General features: G+C 47.3%; 2 protein-coding genes across 7 annotated transcripts in view; both read left to right on the plus strand.

Annotated features, from left to right (window-relative positions):
* The first annotated feature begins 564 nt into the window (after positions 1-564).
* dok2 (docking protein 2) lies at positions 565-10730 on the plus strand. Its single transcript, XM_046386485.1, has 8 exons — positions 565-1276; positions 1931-2068; positions 2196-2363; positions 4843-4951; positions 6843-7012; positions 7095-7379; positions 7735-7848; positions 9106-10730. The coding sequence occupies exons 1-8, from the start codon at positions 1217-1219 to the stop codon at positions 9931-9933; spliced, it is 1872 nt and encodes a 623-aa protein (XP_046242441.1). The 5' UTR covers positions 565-1216; the 3' UTR covers positions 9934-10730.
* A 4586-nt stretch (positions 10731-15316) lies between these two features.
* grin1b (glutamate receptor, ionotropic, N-methyl D-aspartate 1b) overlaps positions 15317-16354 on the plus strand; it is a 31757-nt gene continuing 30719 nt past the window's right edge. For all 6 annotated transcript variants that reach the window (XM_046386496.1, XM_046386497.1, XM_046386494.1 and 3 more), the window contains exon 1: positions 15317-16034. In XM_046386496.1, the coding sequence (XP_046242452.1) occupies position 16034 (1 nt within the window). In that variant the 5' untranslated portion in view covers positions 15317-16033. The remainder of the gene's footprint in view (positions 16035-16354) is intronic.

Below are 16354 nucleotides of genomic sequence, written 5' to 3' on the forward strand. Positions count from 1 at the left end.
AAACTGGTCAGTGAGAAAATGATCAATCTCTGACTGAAAGCAATGGAGTGTATTTACATGCTGTATTGAACGATACTGACTGAAACGTCTTTCAAGAATTTCCCTCCAGGGATTAATAAAGGAATTCTGATTCTGAATGCTTTTTATTTCAAAAAAGGGATGATAACTGCTTCATTTCTCTTTGCTCCAAGAGACAGAAACTCATTTCAGTATAAATGTGAGTAGATTTCTAAAATATTCTCATACACACACATAATCTGTGAAAAAACCCCATCAAATAAGCCACTGCTAACAGAATGAGTACTGAGTACTACTTGTGAAATACATTTGCTGTTAATACTTCAGTACTTTTACTCAACCTCAGTGAAGTTTTAAATGCAAGAGTTCCACACTACAATCAAACTAAAGTGCAAACAGGCTCCACAGCTTGTAATGGTGTACTTTTACTGCGTGGTACTATTGGATGTGAGGACTCCCAGCCTCCTACATGGCCACCAGGGGGGCTCACAGCCCAGCACGCCGAACAGGAACGGGTTCTGAGGGCAAAACCAAGTGAAAAACTAACAAAAAAAGCGGAAGGTGAAGTAACCACAGAGCAGAAAGGAAGACTAATTTAAAAGTCTTAAAGTGTGACACGGAGGAAGACGAGGAGGAGGAGGCTCGCATTCACACGGCCAGTTTGTCGCAACCGAGCGTCAAGGCAGGAAACACAGATGACACATTCAACGTCTGTCTGCATCACTGACACCACAGACAGAACGACGGAGAGGAAGGAGGAGGTGAACCACGGCTGGAGGAGCACTGGATTAACACAACAAGGACCCAAGACGAGAAAGAAGGATGTCAGACCAAAGGAGGTGAAAAGAGATAATAGAGAAGCTTAGGAGAACAGGAAAAACAAAAAGAGTCAAAAGCAGCACAGAGGAAAAAGAAAGGAGGTGAAGCAAAAGCACAGAGGAGGTGGAGCAGGCGAGAAGGAAGGAGTAAAAAAGAGAAGAGTGGACAACAGAGCGAGAGGACACAGGACACAGGACTGAGACTTTAAGTAAAGAGGAAGCACAAAGTCAGAGAGGAGGGAGGGGGAGGGGGTGAGGAGCTGAAGGAGAGAAGACGAGGAGGCAAAGGAGCAGGAAGACATCGAGAAAAGTGGAGCACAAAGAGGAGCGGAGGACGAAGAGGTGAGGAAAGGAGGAGGAGGAGGCCCCGCAGTGTCATCATGGAGGAAGACATCAGGAAACAGGGGATGCTCTACCTGCAGCAGCAGAGGTTTGGAAAGGTACAGACAGCAGCACGGACACAGACACACGACAGACACCCAGCTAACGCTAATGCTAACACAACACTGTCAGCAACAACAGGATCACAGCCAGTAAGATCAGTATTCAGATCTTTACTTAAAAGTACTCTGCAGTACACTACGACATTACTGCTGCATTCAAATGTGTCTGCATGTTCAGCTAAACTTCTGCAAGGCCACCACCTATCTCCAGACAGGTTAATGAGCTCACAGCCTGAGGTGACCAGCGACTAATGCTGGACAACCAAAGTCGAGGAGTAAAAAGTACAATATTTACCACTAAGATGTGGTGGACTTCAAGTATAAAGGTGCATAAAACAGAAATACTCAAGTACAAGAACAAGAGTTGTCTCTAAGTGCAGATGTACTTGGGTACATTTCATAGCTGCTGCATTCGAGGATCTTTGTGGGTCAATGTGAGGTAAACTTCATCTGCACAAACCAACTCCGCGTACAGAGACACAGTCTGAACCCACACAGACCCTGTGTGGGTTCAGACTGTGCACTACAAGTACACTACGAGTACACCGAAAAGCAAGTCGAGGGTTTGTGCAAGTACCTCAGATCTTCAGTTCATGTTCCAGACTGTGCTGCGTTCAGGTGATCAGGCTGAGTGTGTCTCTCTGCTTGTAGAAGTGGAAGCGAGTGTGGTGTGTCCTGTACAGAGAAAGCTCCTGTTCCATCTCCAGGCTGGAGTTCTTCGAGTGTAAAGATGGAGGAAGTGTGGAGAAGTTCGACAAAAGTCTGCGCAAGCAGCTCGAACATAAGAAGGTAGACTCCGCTCGATACCACCGACGTACTTCATTCTGTTCAGCTGTACTCGACTTTACTGTAGTTGTGTACTGCAGTATCCTCTGTATCATCATTTACATGGTGGAAGTCTGTTTGTGTCACCCAGGTGATCCGTCTGGCCGACTGCATCCGCGTGACGGAGGTGGAGATGGACGGTTGTCCCAGGGACACCGGACCCTTCCTGATCGAGACCACGGAGAAGATCTACGTGTTCGCGGCAGACAGACAACAGCTGGACGACTGGACACACAAACTGTGTGAGATCGCTTTCCCTGTAGGCACACACACGCACGCACACATGCACACACACGCGCACACACACACACACACACACACACACACACACACACATACACACACACACACACACACACACACACACATACACACACACACACACACACACTCACACGCTCGCCCACACATACACGCACACACTGTCTGTGTAGCCGGATGGGGAAAGCTAACATTAACTATTAGCTAATGCTAACAGCATGCTAATTGGTTGACATATCTGGAAAATAACACAACATACCTCGAATTAGAAAACATTATGCTAATAACTTTTGACTATACATACAAAGACACAAATCCCTTCATCGACAAAGATTTGTCTTTGGTCTTGTAACTTTTGAAAGTTAAGCTACCTTGAGATTCTGCAGCAACTTCCTGTTTACACAGATGGCAGCTCTTGATTGGACAGTTTGAAACCAGTGAGTAGTGGACAAAGAAACTAAGAGAAGACCTCCCACTCTCAGAACTTCCTGTTAGAACTTTCATGGCGTTTTGTGCTAATTATGTTTTTGGCACAAGTGGTGGTTACATTAGATTAGATTTTTGTGGCTTTTTTGTTTTGAATACCTAAATAAAAATAAAAATAAAAATATATGTATAAAAAAATATATATAAAAATATATGGAGTAATCAGATGTTCAGTAATCTGAACATCAGCAACAGGATCCGCCATTTTGGTTTCACCCATCATCATCTACGTTAGTGTTTTGTTGGAACCAGGCTTCTGATGGCTGCTTGTTGACGGCTACCTTGCGAGTGCCCCCAGGTGAGCTGTAGCCAATTTCAGTCCAATGGAATCACGAGGTTGTGGACAGACTGCCCTTCAAAAGGCTGTGGAAGTGGACTGTGTGTCCCCCTGTAGCTTCCTGTGGCTTGTCTTCCTGTCTGTCACACCAACATTTCCATCAGTTGCTGGATGAAAACTGAAAGAATTAAAGATACAGTTCAGAGACTGAACCCTGTACAAAACGTTAAAGAAGATGTTCAGATTACTCCTTATTAACTAAAATATTTTTCACTTGCTGTTCAGGTTGTTTTGGATTTTAAATGCTTGTGTGCTGGCAAATGAAGCTGTGTGGATGTATTTTTCTCATTTTATTGGTTTTTATGTTGGAAGACATCATTTTTCTCAGTGTTCCTTGTCAGATGCTGTAGTTAAAGGGACAGTTCATCCCAAAATGAAAACTACCTCTGTGTCCTCCTCCCTGTGGTTCTGTTCATCCATCCTGACGGCTCTGATGCCGCAGAGTTTTGCAGATATGCTGTAGAAACGTCTGCTTTCTTTTCTGACACTTGACAGCAACGACTCTTTCCAGAAATCAGGACCCGGTTGCTCCAGATAATCCACATACCTTGTTGTGAGCAGTTCCACGTCGGAACTCTTTTCTTTACATACACCTGCTGATGCACCAGAGGCTCAGGATCCCGACAGGGCGGGACGTAAACATTAAAGATGTCCTCCTCAGCTGAGCTCTAATGTTAGTTAGCCGAGTTAGCTCAGTCAGTTAGCCTCTTGTCTGTGAGCAGATGCGTGCTGTGACAGGGTGTACACACAACAAAACTCTTTAATGCAGGAGCTTCTACAACGTAAATTCTGAGCGGCGGCGAGCTCCCCTCAGCTCCTCAGAAGGACGCCACAAACACAAAGTCGTGTCTCCGTGCAAACATTTAGGGGGTTCACATGTTGGACTGACAGCTGACTGACAGAAGTCATGTTCCTGCCACATGCTGCTCCGTGACAGCCGACTGAACTGAACCGCTTTCTCGTTATCCTGTTCGTCTCCGGTGGTTAAATAAAGCTGGTTGTTATGGAAACGATGTTGATCCTGCCGTTGGTGTCAGTACACCACTGACACCAACTGCTCACTGACTGGGAGTCCAGTCAGTGAGCTGTGGTTCGTGATCATGTTGGAGCTTCACAAAGTGTTTCACAAACAAATTTAAAATGAAAAACTGCGGTCAGGTAAACTGGTTGCTCTGTTTCCCACTGCTTTCATGCTAAATATTGGCTGTGTGATAATAAATAGCAGGATGATGACAGACAGCTGACAGTCCTGAGTCACAGCTCCACTTCCTCTTTCTCGCTGTGTGACAGGAAACACACAGTCTACATACAAACAGCCAATCAGGTACGAAGTGCGCCTGATCGGCTCAGACTGACCCCCAGAGGGGACCACGTGAACCTCAGCTCGGACCAAATTCCAGCTTGTGTTGTTTGTCCAAACTTCACCATAGCCTGTATAATTAAAAGTGGGCGGAGCCACCGTGATGTCACCGATAGCCTTCTGAAGAAACATCAGCAGCTCCGGCCGCCATCTTGGCTCTGTGAGACCATGCGGTCTGATTACCAAAACTGTCCAATCACTGAGTTTTGTGTCCGTCATGTGACTTCACGTTTCCAGTCAGGCTGAAGGAAACCTGAATGACCTGAAACTCTGTCTGTACTTGTCTGTGTGTAGATGAGCTGGACGGAGCCCAGCGCGAAGAGAGGCAGCCTGCAGAGAGGAAACAAGGTGGATGAAGACGAAGGGATGGAGGACAACTCGCTGTACGGCGGCAGAGAGACAGGTACGCCTGTCTGTCTGCTTGAGCCACATTCAGCCATGTTTAGTGACTCTCCCTGAAGCTAAAAAGATTCAAATGATTGTGAATATTTTCCCCTGCTCGTTACAAGTTTCTGCATCAGTTCTCACTCTGACCTTCAGGCTCGACTTCCTGTCACACCTCCAACCAAACCTCACTTCCCCTCTCGCTCTTTGCCCATCTTGGCTAAATTTAGCATCCTGCAGCCAAAATGATGCATCTGCCTGCTGCAACACACACACACACACACACACACACACTCACACACACACACACACACACACACATACACACTCACTCAAAGTACACAGCTTCATGTGGTAATAGTACAGCAGTACTGCAGTATCTCATCTCAGAGTGACTGAGTGATGCAGAGGAAAACTTAGTGTTGTTTCACACATTGAAGTTTTGCGACTGAAGTGCAGAGATCAAACTGCTGTACTGCGTCTGTACTGCGTCTGTACTGCGTCTGTACTGCATACTTGGCAGAGTGGAAAACTCGTATCTGCAGGTGTCAACTTAAACGACTCACAGACTTTCTACTGATGTCTTGTATTTGTGCACACACACACTCAGGGTTGCAGTGTGTGTTGTTGCTTAGTGGAAACTTGTGTGTGTGAGTTCCTGCTGCGGTGTGTGTGAGACCAGCGGCTGCAAGACAACTTCAGCTTTTATCTTGACAGGACAAACTTCCTGTTTCTCCACAGGAAGTTGAAGCCAACATCATCGATTGAATTTTGATGTTTTCTTTCTGTTTGTTTGTTACTTTGTGTTCATCTGCTGGTGATGGTGACATAATGAGGTCAATCAGAGCTACTACACAGGAGTACACAGGAGTACACAGGAGTACACAGGAGTACACAGGCCCTCACACACAGTACAGTCAGACCTCAGCCACGGGTCTTCATGTGCCCACCATCAGGGGCTAAAAAGCTTTCAGACGTCATCGCAGTTTTACTTTTTATGATTCATTTCTTATTTCCCGTCCTTTCAACAGACGTTGAACATTCAGATGCCTTCATCAGTAAGGAATGTGGAACAACAATTTTAAACAAAAACACAAACCAGATCTATGAGGCGTTTAGGGACCAGAGGAACTTTCTCTCGGGCCCGAGCTGCGGAGCTGTGAGCGAGCAGCGATTGGCTGAACACGAGTCAACGCAGCTCGCGTGAAATGTTAGCCGGCAGCTGGAACGCGCAGACAAACGTACGTCACGTTGTTGTGTATGTAGATGCACGAGTGATGTTGCTATGGCAACCATTGGCTGGCTTACACCACATCCGTGTTCCTATTGGCTTTGCGAAGAGAAAAAAAACGGCCCCGGTTGCCGCAGAACCGTTTGATTCGAAAACTCCTGAAGTCAGCGCGCAGCAGCAAGTGGATACACTGAGACACAGATATAAATAGTACTACAGGTTTGCAGTACCACAGTAGTAACATTTTGTTTGATTGAGGTCATGATGTCAAGCAGCTACTGTTTCCCCACATCCTCACACACCTGCAGCAAACACACCTGTGTGTGTGTGTGGTTTCCTCTGTGTCAGATAACATGTAAACTGCTGTCGTCACCAAAGGCGTGATGACACGTTAACATCATGTGACACACTGAGCCTCTCTGCTGTCTGCCGTCCTGTAAAACTCAGCGCTCAGCGTCACAAATAAAACAACCAGCACCTGAAGTGCTCACGTCTCACGTTCACACCAAACACGGACTCATCCCAATCAGCAACGGGACTCACAGGAAGTGCAGCTTCGTCTTTTAGCAATCAAGGTGCTAAAAGAAGGAAGACGATCATCGATAATCAAGTGATTAGCTGACACATCGGTTCACCTCAAGGCATCATCCTGACATGTTGGTGAATGTGTGTGTGTCAGTGCGTGACTTCAGGGTGTGTGTTCGGAGGACGGAGGCGTCCGATCGCTGCAGGCTGAAAGGAGACGGCGTCTTGAGAGCAGACGTAGACGCTCTCCACCTGATCGATAAGGCTGGAGACATAGTGTTCACCTGGCCATACAGATACCTGCGCCGCTTTGGACGAGACAAGGTGGCACACACACACACACACCCACACACACACACACTGAGTCTGCTTCAATCCTGACTCTGATGTTTGTCCTCTCCTTCAGTCCACGTTCTCCTTCGAGGCCGGGCGGAGGTGCGACTCCGGCGAGGGAAGTTTTGAGTTTGACACCAAACAAGGGAACTTCCTGTTTCAGGCTGTGGAAGCTGCCATCAGCCTGCATCGGGTCGCCCTCCCTCACAGACAGACCTCTGGGGGGAGCCAGGTGAGTCCAGAGACGTCCCAGGACCTGAACCTGCCGCCGCTGCCCCACAACCCACCGCTGATCCAGAACAGGATGCCTCCACTGCCTCAGCCAAGGAACCAGGTCCCACAACCCCCTGCTGCTCAGGTCGGTCACATCACATCAGCTCTGCATGGTCTCACAGTAAAGCTTTGACTGCCAAAATAAAGTCGAGACTTTACAAAGCCAGTGTTTTCAGAATAAAATCTTCATTTTAGAAAAACGTGGGGATTATCAGAATAAACCAATGGAGAGATTTCACCAACCTGGTTCTTAATTCTGGTGGTTTCCTGTTCCTTACTACACCACACACATGACTTCTGACTTCTCCCTGAACTAAAACTCATCTGCATCTTCAAATTAAGTAAAAATCTGAAACTACACACTAACAAGAGAAATCAAAGGAAAAGTGAGCTTCAGTTTTCTCTCCAGGTTAAAACATCTGGATGTGTTCTGTCTGCAGGCAGCTGACGGCGTCTACAGCATGGTGACTGATGCTGCAAATCTTCAGAAGATTCATCACAAGGACAAGGAGAGCTCCACCGCTTCCCAACATCAGCATCATCGCCCCCTGCTGGTAGGAAACCGCAAAGCACAGAGCGACTGAACAGCAGCGTAACAGCTGATTCACACACCACTGCTTTCACGTTGACGGCAATCTGACAGAAAGTCAGGAAAATAAAGTGAAAGTGAGGTGTAGGTTCAGGAGCAGGACAAACTGAGGTGGACAGACTGGACGGTCCTGAGGCGAGACAGGCCCAGAACTGACCTCAAAGAGTCACCCTAATATTACATCAGATCTCATGCTCTGACTCAGACCAGCGCCGAGTGAGACTGTGTGACTTCCTGTCTGTGGCTCACTGGTTCCTGCTGAAGGTGTAAATCTTGAGTTTCATGTTTAAAAAGGTTCAGTCAGGAGGAAACAGGAGGAAACAGTCCGTGTGCAGGGACTACTTTCAGTGGTGGATGAATCCACATTCGGTGCTCCAGTGAGTGTTTGTGGCAGCAGGATGTGTGTGCGGGTCAAGTCAAAAACCACCACAGAGTGTGTGTTCGTGCTGATGTTGTCACAGCGCAGCAGCAGTTCTGTTTACATGACATTTTCAAACAGATCTTAAGGAAATTTTTGAAATGTCGCAACAATGAAAATGTGAATTACGTGTGTTTCCATCAGCTCGTTTGGAGCAAATAAACTGAGCTGCACAAAGCGTAGTTTCAGCAGCAGGTGGCAGTACAGGCTACAGGCTGAGTATCGCATGGCTCTGATGAACAGAGAGGAAGAAGCAGAGGTTATGAACCAGAAACAAATCAGTTGTTTTCTAATAAACCTCAAAGATGAAGAGACAAAACCGTCTGCTGTGACCTGAGACGTCTTCAGGAAGTTTGTCACACAGTATGGAAACGACGTCTTCTTCTTCTTTTTCTGCTTCTTTCACTTCATCTTCTCCTTCTTCATTTCCTGGAGAAACAGCCGATCAGTCGTGTCAGTTTAATGTTTGCTACATCAGAACCTCGATTTTCAGCGTTTCCATCAATGTTTTTGAACGAAACTCCTCACAATGTGCGTACAAACACTCAAATGTGTGTATTTTTGAACAACAGAGGAAGAAGACACGTGAGGTTGTGACACACACACAGCACTTAGTCAGGACCTTCACTCACTGCTGCTGGGAGTCTGTTAAACAGCTCCATCTGCTGGACAGCTTTAGTCATGACACTCAGTGCTGAACGCCGATACATGACCCGAAGTGAGACAGACTTTGATTGATATGAATATGAAGACTAAATATTGATCTCTGAGTGGTTCTCCCTTTGTCCCCTGTTCTGTCCTCAGTCTCGTCTGGAGCCTCCCGTCGACAAAACGCTGACTGCAGTGAAGAGTTTGACTCTGGATCCTTGTGGCGTCCCCCGTAAGAACCAGGTCAAGATGATCTCCAGCTGCCCTCTGCCTCACGCCGGCCCTGAGCCAGGCCCCCATGTGGCCTCTGGTCCCAGCTCCACCGCCAAACTGAGCTCCAGCCCCAGTCCGGATCAGACGTACTCCCAGATCACCTTGCCGACCGCCGCAGATCGAGGCACCAAGAGGGAGAAGAGGGGTGGCAGCATGGCCCCCCCTCTCCTCCACCAGGAGCCAGAGTACTCCCTCCCCTTCGACACCATCGCTTCCAAAGTCATGGCCAACATCCTGAGCTCCCATGAGGCTCAAAGCACTGAGTCTGGTGCTGACCCGCTGTACGACAGCATCGACGAGATGAAGATCAGAAACATCTTTTTGAGCAAAGCCGACGAGGTCGGGCCAACATACAGGAAGGTGGAGCACATCTACGACGAGCCTGAAGGCTGCGCGGCTGCCGCCACCGCCGCCGCACAGACACCTCCCACCTCCGTGTACGACGACCCTGAGGAGATGAGAGGAGACGCCTGGAGGATTATGGGTACAGCTGCTGACCCCAAAGGTCATGAGTATCCATACAACCCCCGGGTGGACGACTACGCTGTGCCCAAACGAACCCAGAGGGCGTTTCCTGTTGCACAAAACACCAGCAGAGAAGAAGACGGAGAAGAGGAGCCGCAGGAGGAGGAGGAGGAGGAGGAGGAGGAGGAGCAGACGGAGAAGCAGCAGGACTCACCTTACAACAACGTGATGGTGAAGATGATGTAGACGAGGCAGGAAGCATCAACATGATCAATGAGTCCGATGCTGAAACAGTAATCACAGATCAAAGTTTGCACACTGAAACTCGTCTGCTCGGCTTGCTGACTTGTTCTTAAAGCTAAAGCTCTGAAAACAAGAGCTGCTACCATCAGTTATGCTCATCATCAGTTAATCAATTAGTCTGCGGGATGTGAAAGAAATCACAATCGAATCAAATATTTATTTTCTCTTTCACAACATCCGCGTTTGTTTCGTTTGTCTCCTGACTGTCTTACTCAAATACTTTATGAGCACCAAGTAAACGTTCACACACGACCGAGCGTCTTTAAATGCACCACAGGGACAGTTTGGGGTTTTATTTATATGTTTATGACATATGATGATGTTTGATTTGGTGATATTTCATGCATCTGGCCTCAGAACTGTTCCAGCAGAGGGCAGCACAGCTCACAACATCTGTGTATTATTAATAAGGAGATCAGCAAAATCATCTGACTTTTAACTGTGATCATCATCTTCATCTTCGTCTTCATCAGAAGGAGCTTGTCATCTCTTCTTGTTCTTCATTTCTTTGGTTTGTCTGAGGCTCAAACTTTAATGTTTGAGAATAATTTGAGAACTAAATTAAATGTTCTTCAACTCAAACGTGGCACATGTTTATCCACTGAGCGTGAGCACGTTTTCTGAACGAACAGCCCCTGAATCTGAAATACATGTGGGTTGGATATTAAGAGGAGAGCTCTGATTGGCTGATGAGGCCTGCTGTTTCCATGTTGAATGGTATTAAATGAGCTTTTCTCTCATTTGGTTTGTGTGTCAGAGGTGTTATTGTTAAACTTTATCAAAGGAAGTGAACAGAACCACCGTGACGTCGCCCACTGGTCTGTGGACCGGTTTTGAAGTCTGGCATTACTGCCGTTGCCATCTTTGTTTTTGGAGCCAGAAGTGACAATACGGACAAGCGGATGAAGCTGGTGGAGGACATCCTGACTGGATCTGAACTCGAGGACACCTGCTTTGTGCTCTGTTTGACTCTAAATGGGGACATCATTTACAACATGAACATCATGCTGTAGTGAAGAAGAACTGAAACCAGCGACTGAGACCATAAACTCATCAGAAAACTGTTTACTGAGGTCACACATCAACTGAGAAGTCGGCTCAATCTCTCATAAGATACATACAATCAGACTTCTGATTGACACCGGCGGAGTCGCCCCCTGCTGGACATCAGAAAGAATGCAGGTTTCCAACTTAATTATTTTCTCACTGAATTTGACAAGTTTCAATTTTCTTTTAGTTATTAAAAAACAAGACGGAAATAAGCTCCTCTTAATATTCCTCAGTAAACATGAAAACATCCTGCTCAGCATTTCCAGACGCTAAAAATCCAGACTTATCGAATTACAAAGACGACTATTGTGCTGTTGTGTTAGGCAGAGCGCAGGAAACACTATGAACAACATGTGAAACAGTCTGAACCTGAGGCTGGCACACCACATGAGCAGATCCAAGGTCAGTTTCCATAACGCATTATTAACATGAGTGCAGTGAATAAAAACAATTAGCCCTAAACCATTTCACTCAAACGCATCAGCTGGGTGTCAAAACGATTATCCATCCAGAGGTTGTAATGATTATTGTTTGTCCATCACATCAAAACCCCAGAAACCCTGATGCTGCCGATCAGTCACATCTCATTACAAACACTGGAGAAGCCGCTGCAAGCCGCTCATCAGTGGAGTCTGAATCCAGCGCAAGAACGGCAGAACCTGACACCAGCAGCAAGAACTGTTTCAGTGTTGGAGCCGCGCTGTTGTCCCAGATGGTTTAACAGTAAGTTGGCATAAAGAAGCTCAGAAAAACCTGACAGTAGGAGGTCGACGGCATGTTTAATTTAAGACCATCTAACTGTGTGTGCGTTAATGGGTGACTCGGGGCTTTCCCTTCAGCATGGAAACAGCATAATTAAACGGACGCAAGCAGACAGTCATAATTAAACAGGCGTGTGTGTCACAGTTGAGAGGTTCGGAGAGGACACGAAGAAGAAGAAGAAGAAGAAGAATCACTTTATTGACACACACACACTGTATTCGTCTTCTGCATTTGACCCATCCTTAGTTGAACACACACATGCAGTGAAACACACACAGGAGCAGTGGGCAGCATCAAGCGCCCGGGGAGCATATTGGGGGGTTAAGTGCCTTGCTCAAGGGCACATCAGCCGGCTAATGGAGGGGGGGAGCATTTTTCACATTAATCACTCCACCACACCCACGTTTTCCCTGCCCGTCCGGTGGGGGAATCGAACCGGTGACCCTCCGATCGCAAGCCGCTTCTCCACCCTCTCGGCCACGACTGCCCCCAAAGAGACCGAGAGTCCAGCACAGCTGCAGATCACTTCAGAGGAGCTGCAGTCGGAGGCGAGTGGATCATCACACCCAGAAAACAGCTTTCACACACGCTGCCTTCTCGTTTATCTGAACGGAGTTCAGTCAGACTCAGTTTTTGCTTCATCGCAATGTGATGTCATCCAGACCAATCGCATACCTCCAACACATGAGAAGCACAAACGGTCCGAACCGCTGGCTGGCGTCCATGTTTGTTTCGGTACCAGAGCATGTGACGGTTGTGTTGTCTGGTGCAAGAGGCCGGAGACAATCTGTGTGCTGGTTTGACCCTGAACAGCCCGCGAACTCTGAACTCGTCCAAACTAAACTGCGTTCTCTACACTGAAGCTCTGCTACAAGCTGCTCTGGTAGCTTCAGGCTGCAGAAGGACTGTAATACTGTCCAACACACACACACACACACACACACAGTGATGCTCTTTTTGTTTCCAGCTGAGTGTTTTGTAAGGCGCACAGTGAGATGCATGCTGGGATGCCTTTGGAGCCTGCCCCCCGAGGGCAGCAGTGTCACTGTGTGTGTGTGTGTGTGTGTGTGTGTGTGTGTGTTAACTCACTGGCCTGGAAGCTGAAGGAAACCCTCTCTTCATGATGCTGAACACCAGAGAATAAAACACTGAGGTCATACGTGTCCTACTTCCTGTTCACAGCTGAGCTCAGAGCTCCTCTGCAGACAGACTGTCCACTCCCTGTTGATCCCAGAGTACCGAAACTGGCTGCAGTTCACCTGGAGGCACTCATGAGGTCTTCCTCAATGAACGGCAGTGAATGAAGAGACTAAAATAATTATTTACACCTATTTAAAAAATGCCCAATTTCTACTTCAGATTTTACAAATATAGTATTGATTACATATCAGAGTTGAAAAGAAAAAACTGATGTCTGTTTGTTTTTCTTACAGAGCAGATGGTTTTGCCCATGAAGTGCTGGCATTGTGCTAACGTCTGCTAACATCTGCTGACTGGTCGGTCAGCGGTGGGTTTGCTTTAGAGCTGACAGCAACATAGCAACAACTGATGTGACATTAGAGTTTTGTTATTGTTCCAAAATTTCAAACTGAATAAAAACGCTGAATTTATCAGCTAAGTTCCCCAAACGTCAAACTTGCTATCAGCTGCTAACAAAGCCTGAAGCTCTCTAACTGGACAATTTTTTTAAACCTGATTCAGCGGCAGGTTGATTCAGTTGAGCTGAAGGACAGTGCTGAGTGAAACCTGATCTGGATCAGATCTGGATCCTGGCCTGATGTAAACACACCTGTTCAGGGTTTAACTCAGACCTCTGATAGGACATCACTGCGTGTGTGTTAATTATAAAACATAACTGGTGAGCAGAGGGGATCGGGAAATCCAGAATGGAGATGCCTGTTTCCATGGCAACCACAGTAAGGATCTGGTGCTGCGCCCATGTTACTGTGGGAACCATACATGCTGGTGGACGTGGTGATGAACCCAATTTAAACACACAGACAATCAGAGAGGGAGAAGCAGGCTGTGTGGTGGATTTATTTCTTCTTCTGCTGTTTGTGTTTGCATATTTGTAGATCGTTTGTTGATTATTTTGTGTTTGTAAAACAGAACACAGCGTAATAAACGTGATAAACCTAAATTACGTTTTGTGTTGAGTCTGATGTGAAGAAGAACTGAACTCAAACAGGAAGAGGAAAGACTGAAGCTTTGTGACGCTCGTGAGACTGAAAATGATTTGAGAGTGAATGTCCTCCATCAGTCCTGCCTTCCCCTGCAAAGGTCCAGTCCCATGACAAACGTCCTCAGCTGGCGTTGTGGGCTAACAGACCTGATGGTGGCGCTACAGCAGCCATCTGGGTTTAAGTTTAAAACCTTGAAAATTCTCATGAAATTAACCAAATGTGCATAAAACTTCCACCGAAACGTCTGCGCAGCTGAGCAGAAACGTCCAGATGTTTTCAGCTGTCAGGAATTACAAAGCCCATCACTCTGTTGTCTCGAAAACGGTCAAACTGATCAGACGTCCTCCGTGTCCTACAGTTTTCGGACTGCGTCCACAAAGCATCCAGACAATCAAAAAGTGACCAACAGTGCATCAAAACGTTTGGCTGTAAACTGAAAATAAACCTGCAATCTTCACGAAAAGACAATAAAACATTTTGTCAAAGTCAAAGTAGATGAAAGTTGAAAAATTTGATCCCAACAAATTCATTTTTCCAATAATTTGAGTTCTACTTTCAGGTACAGCATCAGTTTCCATGGAAACATCAGCGTGGAGCCATCAGTAAAGAAATGACACGTGTCTGAAATCCTCTGATTCTGCTGACTGTCGAGGCGTGAAGGCTTCACAGGAAGTCCAACAGGATCAGGACTTCCTGCCGTCTGAGTCTGTGGGTTTGAGCTCTTTGACTGATGCACGCTGAACAGCGAAGCCTCGTCTGTCAGTGAGGTGTGGACGTCCTGCTCTGATGTTTTAGATGTTCTCCTCTTCCAACACACCTGACTCAGATGATCAGACCAGACCCGCCTGAGAACGAGCACTTCATGACAATCAGGGAACCAGAATTGCTGGTGACCTTTGTGTGGAGAATAAAATGTAGAAGAAGAGAGGATCCATGTGGGACTTGAGCCCAGGACCTCTCACACCCACAGGAAGCCCTGGTGGTCTGTCGTCCTCAGCGCTGAAGAAGGTCAAACCTGTTTGCTGTGTTTCATTTGGCTGAGGGATCTGCACCTGCAGCTGACTGAACAGCCAACAGGTAAGTTCAGGTGAGCTGAGCTGGCTGGTTTGCTTAAAGCCAGCTGAGACCGGATTCTCGGTTCTGCTCCACACTCTCAGACATCGCTTTAGAGTCAGCTGCTCGGTGCTGTAAAAAGCCCTTCATTCTTCATTGCACTGAAAGACCTTAGTGCATATTGCATTGTGGGTAATTTTGATCAGACGGGAATATTTTGCAGTTTAGTTTAGCTGAATGTTTAATAGGTTTTAACTAACTGCGGTCCTGGATTTTAGTTCTGCTTCATAAGAACATGAATGTGTGCAGGCTGACATCAGCACTTAAATTCTAAACATGACGGAGTCACAAACGTGACGTTCACAGCGTGCAGGTGTTTTCGTGAGCGCGCGGGTACGAGCACGTGCCTGTTGACACCAGACTGAGGCTCAGGTCCCGCGCGCCAGCGGCCGCGCGCCTGCTCTCCTCCGTCTGAGCGCGGGAGCGAGCCTCAGGATCCAAGGACGGACCGCGGGTTCGCGAGCGTCAGGTCATTTGGAAGTCCGCGAGCATCAACCGACACACGGGCCACCGACTGACGGTCAACCTGTGAAACACAAAGTGCAGCAGAAGTGACCGCCGCTCCTGCTGCTCCTGTTGAGCGGAGCGACGCGGTGAGGCGGTGAATCAACAGGACGAGGCGGCTTCCCTTCAAACTGTCACTGGAAAACAACGTTTAGTCCATCAGAGAAACCAGGACTGAACCCGGCGTCGGCGGAGGTTTTCTCCGGTTCGCCATCCGCACCTCGCACCTTTAACCTGAAAGACCCGAGTCACCGACCGAACCGGAGGACAGCACGCTGACTGTACCGGGCAGAGCGGCTGGGGCTACTGGCAGGGATCACCGTGATTTAAATAAATCTCAGACGGTGAAATCAACAGGAGACCGACTGGACGACGCACCTCTGTGACGGAATCCGAGCCGAACCTGCGGCAGAACCGGAACGAGCCGGAACAGTAAGTCTGATCTGTATTCATCTGGATTTGATCAGTTTTCCTCTCGCTTCTTCTTCTCTTTGTGACATTCAGTTCACATCAGTCATTTTCTGTCCGTCGTCTTCACCGCCGACGTGCTCGTCGTCACGTGAGGAGCACAAACACAAACACAAACACAAACACAAAACATCCTCCTCTGCATCGCTTCCTCCTCTTTTCCTGTCAGTTACTCTCATTCCAGCCTTTCTCTGTTTCGTTTTCACGTGAACATTCAGATGAAGTCTTCATCATCAGGAGACGTGAACACGAAACGCTTTCACGCGTCTCACGCGTCTCACGCT

Source organism: Scatophagus argus, chromosome 4 (assembly GCF_020382885.2).
Source record: "Scatophagus argus isolate fScaArg1 chromosome 4, fScaArg1.pri, whole genome shotgun sequence".
Taxonomy (NCBI): domain Eukaryota; kingdom Metazoa; phylum Chordata; class Actinopteri; family Scatophagidae; genus Scatophagus; species Scatophagus argus.